The 6,000-nt window shown below is 35.4% G+C and overlaps 1 protein-coding gene across 2 annotated transcripts in view; it reads right to left on the bottom strand.

Moving 5' to 3' along the window:
* Nucleotides 1-1,119: 1,119 nt before the first annotated feature.
* The window catches only part of LOC114295455 (SEC12-like protein 2), a 28,134-nt gene continuing 23,253 nt past the window's right edge, over nucleotides 1,120-6,000 (bottom strand). For both annotated transcript variants that reach the window (XM_028239684.2, XM_082894050.1), the window contains one exon: nucleotides 1,120-1,555. In XM_028239684.2, the coding sequence (XP_028095485.2) occupies nucleotides 1,473-1,555 (83 nt within the window). In that variant the 3' untranslated portion in view covers nucleotides 1,120-1,472. The remainder of the gene's footprint in view (nucleotides 1,556-6,000) is intronic.

The raw sequence follows: 6,000 nt of genomic DNA, 5'->3' as shown, positions 1-6,000 counted from the left end.
GTCATAAGATCTACTAAATAATAAATTCACTTATTAAAATTTATAAGCGAATTTCCCATTATTTTATGGGGAAATTACTGATGAGTGTTATTCTCAAAAATAACTACTGATTCATAAATTTTTTTTTATAATTTTAGTTATTAAAATTTATCATTAGTTTAAATTTTTTTTTACAAACCTACATTCAACTGTTATATCTCCTTATTTTATCTTCAGAGATACACTACTACATAGTTAAATTGATATGGCGTACCTTCTACTCATTACTTATCAGCAATTGCTCCTCTATATCACTATCCCTTATATTTTTCCATATTTTATTTTAAAAGTCCCACTCTAGGCCCATAATGATAATATGACCCATTCATTTTGTAAATTTTATAATAAAAACCATCTGTGTAAAAAATCAATTTTGTTAAATATCAATAAATAAATGTACAAATTGTACTTTATTTTATAAAATATATAGTTTTAAGTTTAAACTTATAATTACCATTCATTTTAAAAAATAAAATATAATTTGCTCATGTATCCAATGATGTCTGAATTTTATTTTTATTTTTATTTTTTTTTGCACAACTCATTTTTACTGCTAGGCTTGCAAAATGAATAGTTTGAATCATCTTTATAGACTCGAGATGAGGCCCACGAGATAAAATATGAAAGTACATAGAAGATAGTGATATAGAGGGGAGTCATGTAATCAAAAGTAAGGACTAAATTTGATGTGGTCAAATATTCAACACTTTTTATCGCATAACAAAGAAAAAATGAAAAATATACACATCTACTCGACTACGTAATGTACATAAAATATTTTTATCTCAGTCAATAGGTTATTATGCATATAAGTGACACCACCTGAAGCAGCCAAGCAATGGTTCAATGGAGAAACTAGCAACTTGCCTTGGACCAAATACACATGATGATGCCCAACTTTATAATTACAACTATTCAATAATTTTTTTGTTATTGTATTAAAAGACAATATAACATACAAAGTCAGCAATTTTTTAAGAAATTGTGTAATCAAGATCATAAGCAACCTTCAATTGAGAGACCCGAGTCTACAAAATACCAAAAATAAAAAATAAAAAAAATTGCACGCTACAATGATGGTTTCACCGCTAGCCACAATATTCATTATAAGTAGAATTGTTAGAAATTGACAAATTAAAATTTAAAATTCACTTACAATGTAGAGTTGAACCATATACGATTAAATTTGTAACAAATCAAAAATTGAAACGTACCATGTCATATCATTAAGTTAAATGATGTTTTTAGGGATCTAAACATTTTTGACCTAACAAGGCAATCCTCAATGCTTTGCCTAAGAAACCAGGCTTCCAAGTCTGTCGATTCATATTAGAATAATAATAGTCATAGGTCCGACCTCTCCTTGGTAAAGTCAACTTGTTCACCATGGCAAAGGTAATTTTTCATATATATATAGGGTAAAACAGATGTATCTAAGGAAGAATACCTTCAGTCTTCATATAATATACAGATATCGCAAGCAAAATGATTAATATAATGACCCACAAGCTCAATCCTGCAAAACCAAAAACAAATTGATTTTTATCATTATATTTTCATGAGCTAAGTAGAAAACTTGGAATAGAACATTAGATTTTATCAAAAGATATTGCAACCAAAAAGAAAGAGCTGACAATTTATAAATCTTTAGCAAGGTATTGTTGAGGATATAAACAATAAAATTGTCAGTTATATAACGAAAAATTATCAAATAAGTCCTGAAAACCATATGGCCGTGTTTATCTTGTAATTTCTCCACTATTTTCTTGTTTTTAGGGCCATGTCTAACACTTATTTTAAAACTGTAATTTTTTTTTAAAAGGAGTCAAGGAGGTGTCACAGTGTCACTGCTCAGAGCCCAGAGTCAAACAAAAAGAAAAATAAGGTTACAAAAACTTCACCAAAATATAACTCTGATAAAATCCACCAACAAAAAAGAAGTGCTACAAAACTTCTTCAACCAAACAAGAATAGCCGAAATAAGGTTAGTTGAAAAGGCTATCTAAATGCTATCAGTACATCTTCATAGATGTGTTGGGTTTTATCTCACCAAACACACAACATCAAGCACATGTTGTTGGAAGATACGGAAGATATCAAAATATATGGAGATCCCATGATTTGTGCATATTATGATTATTTTGTATCTTTGATTTATTTTAATTCCTCAACTGAAGGATTTAATTATATCTCCCACTCTATATATATGGTATATCATGTAAACAAGAGTATTAAGTTGAGTGAATGAAAGATGTAATCCATCGGGCTTTGTGTGTGTGTGGATGTACGCCAATATTCCACTATTTAGGCCTTCAATTGCTCGATTTTGCCGTTTTAGGAAAGATTTGTTTCCTTAATTACTTAGTCTTAACAAATCCATTTGAGGCTAGTTTTTTTCCAGCAATTTTAGTTTTCATTATATTTTCAAGATTTGAGCTTGACTCAAATCTTTCCCTTTTTTACAAATTTTGTATTTTATTAGATTTAGGCGTAATTAGCAAGCTTTACCTTTTCTGGTTTATTTTCTAAGTTGAATCAGGGTTAGTTCTATAATAAATAAACATGTAAGCCTTGGGGAAAAACACCTTTGATATATTACAAACAATTTGAGAGTGAATTCTCTTCTTTTCCTATATTTCTGGTAATCTTTTGGTTCAACAGATTTGTAGAAGAGTTGCGACTGTCTTAGCTGCGCTATTCTGCTGCTGTCACGTTTCTACGCTGTGTCAGTTGGTATCAGAGTTTAGGCTCGGTTCCTGATCAAAAAGCACAACTAGAGGCCCGGATAACACAACGTTTCATTGGGCAAGTTGAAGCGCTGAGAGAGCAGCTCGCTGCCATGACGGTTGGTAATGGTGTGCCTCGAAACCGTTGTCCAAATCCACAACATGTGGAGGAGGATGAAGGGTTTGATATTGAGTATGAAGACGAGAACCTGTTTGGTGCATACAGACCACCGATGGCAAATAATACATCCAATCGGTGGGAATTGGGTTTCAAACCTGATAATCTGGAATTCAAGGGTTGTTTACAACCTGAAGAATTTCTAGATTGGGTGGCTGCAGTAGAGGAAATCTTGGAGTTCAAGGAGGTTCCCCTTGACAAAAGGGTTCCTTTGGTGGCAACCAAATTCAGGGGACGTGCTGCTGCGTGGTGGCAACAACAGAAACAGACCTGGTTGCATCAGGGAAAGCAGAAGATCACTGCATGGGAAAAGTTGTTGAAGCACATGCGTGCGACGTTCTGAAGTTCTTACCTCACAACCGTTCTTAACATTGTCTAAACATTGCTTAGTCTCTTTTTCAATTGGGACAAAATATAAGGATAAAGCATGATGTGATGTGATTACCATGGATGCTTGTCACCTTTTGTTGGGGAGGGAGGCCCGGGCAATATGATAGGGATGCTCAGCATGATGGAAAGACGAACACTAGCAACTTTTTGTTCGACAAAACAAAAATTGTAGTTTTACCTAGCAGGGTAGTGGCAGCCAAGCCTTCCTCAGGGGATGAAAATAACTTGCTGATAAGGAAGGAGTTCCTAGGGGCAGCGCAAGAATCAGCAGTTGTGTATGTGTTATTGGGAAGAGAATGCTCTACCAGTAATACAGTTTCACAGCAAGTACAACCTTTAATGGAGGAATTCAATGATCTGTTTCCAGAAGAGCTTCCAGATGATTTACCACCGCTATGGGACATTAAGCACCAGATAGATCTAGTTCCTAGGTCTAATCTACCAAACAGGCCCCACTATCGAATGAGTCCTAAAGAACATGAAGAATTGAGACGACAGGTGGAGGTGCTACTATCAAAAGGTCATGTTCGGGAGAGCATTAGTCCATGTGTTGTGCTTGCTCTGCTCACTCCCAAGAAGGACGGATCATGGCGGATGTGTGTGGACAGTGGCGTAATCAACAAAATCACAGTTTGCTACAGATTCCCCATTCCTCAGCTAGATGACTTACTGGATCAATTGAGTGGCGCCATTGTATTTACCAAATTAGATCTGAAGAGTGGCTATCATCAGACTCGACTTCAACTTGGAGATGAATGGAAAATTGCTTTCAAGACTCGTGAGGGGTTATGTGAGTGGTTGGTTATGCCGTTTGGGCTCTCTAATGGCCCTAGTACATTCATGCGAGCCATGAATCAGATTTTCCGACCCTTCATTGGTAAGTTTGTGGTAGTATATTTTGATGACATTTTGATTTATAGTCCTAATGTGGAAGTACATCTCCAGCACATTCGAGAGGTCCTTACAGTTTTGAGGGCAGAAAAATTCTTTGCGGCAAAGAACAAGTGTTCCTTTATGACAGACACTGTTTGGCCATAGAGTTCCTTAATGATGATAATGTGGCGAATTCTTTCCAACCTAGGGAGGATGATGCAGAATGCTTGGCCATAGAGGTCTTGGAACTCATAGATATGCAGGGCAAAGGACGAAAGTACTAGTAGACGCAAAATGGCACATGCTCAGAATAGCTTGAGAGTCAGTCCGAACAAGGAAAATGGCATCACGATCAGTACCCATCGCTTTGCCATGGCGTACAATAGATTTTGGCCAAATTCCACTGTTTAGGCCTTCAATTGCTCGATTTTGCCATTTTAGGAAAGATTTGTTTCTTTAATTACTTGGTCTTAGCAAATCCATTTGAGGCTAGGTTTTTTCTTGCATTCTTAGTTTTCATTATATTTTCAATATTTGAGCTTAACTCGTATCTTTCCATTTTTGGCAAATTTCTTATTTTATTAGATTTAGGCATAATTAACAAGCTTTATCCTTTTCTGTTTTGTTTCCTAAGTTAAATTAGGGTTAGTTCTATTATAAATAAGCTTGTAAGCCTTAGGGCAAAACAACTTTGATAATCTTTTGATTCAACAGATTTGTAGAAGAGTTGCGACTATCTTAGCTGCATGATTCTTCGTTGCATCACTCCACCAATTTATTTTTTTTATTTATTTAATTTCATTATCAGGTTGTTTTTCCCTCTTCCTTGTGTTGACCACTAGTTTGCTGATGTGGTACGCAAACTTTATGACTTTTACATGTTTCGGGGCTACCAGTGTGTTCAGTAGTATTATTCTGTGATAACAAGTTTTCTGACTACTTCTTTACCATTTAGGGTCCCTGTGCCAATGTGGTAAGCACATATTTGGTTCTTTTTGTTTTTGGGCTACCGATATGTTCAGTAGCATTCCTTGTGGGACATATTTAGATGTCCACTCGATACCAAAGAGCCAAATTTACACTCCACCATGGGCCTCCAAAAGCTCCCCACTTCATAAGCATGTCTCTAAATTCACTTCCCAAATAGTGCCTTATCATTAAAGTTTCGAAAATGTCAAATACACTAACCAACTTTTTCCCTCGCTATGCAAGCCATCTCCTAATTCACAAGATGATATACTTGAACTACTCCTCAAGACCTTATCTTTAGGGTTTTTCAAATCCCATAAGAAGGATGATATATTATATATATATAGACAAAAAGTAGGTAAGAGGCTTGATGAGGTACTTTTAACAAGGGTAAGCTCTCCTCCCAAGAGGTATTGTGTCTTCCACTCTGTCGATCTCCTTTCAAAACATTCAATCCATTGTCCTACAATTGTGGTGGTGGCATTGTAAGAAAACCAAAGCAAAAGGCCTAAATGTGAAGGAAGGAATGCTTCTCTAAATCCCATATTTGAAAGCTAAACATGGATATCTTGCACCTCTCCACAAGGACAACCCTACTTTTTTTACCCACATTCACAAGCAATCCATACACCGGCTCTAAGCACACACCAAAAGAAAATTATGGTATCATCTGCAAATAGATGGAAGATGGAAATGCACACTCAATAACCTAAGCAACCTCAAAACATTTAATCATGTTGCCCTTCACTGCCATCATAATAATCCTACACACACTATTCAAACCATCTTGATCATGATAATTTTAATTCCTTTTATAATAAATGC

This window comes from Camellia sinensis, chromosome 11, assembly GCF_055761805.1.
Source record: "Camellia sinensis isolate YWXY chromosome 11, ASM5576180v1, whole genome shotgun sequence".
Taxonomy (NCBI): Eukaryota; Viridiplantae; Streptophyta; class Magnoliopsida; order Ericales; family Theaceae; genus Camellia; species Camellia sinensis.
This window is presented reverse-complemented; position numbering and strand designations above follow the sequence as displayed.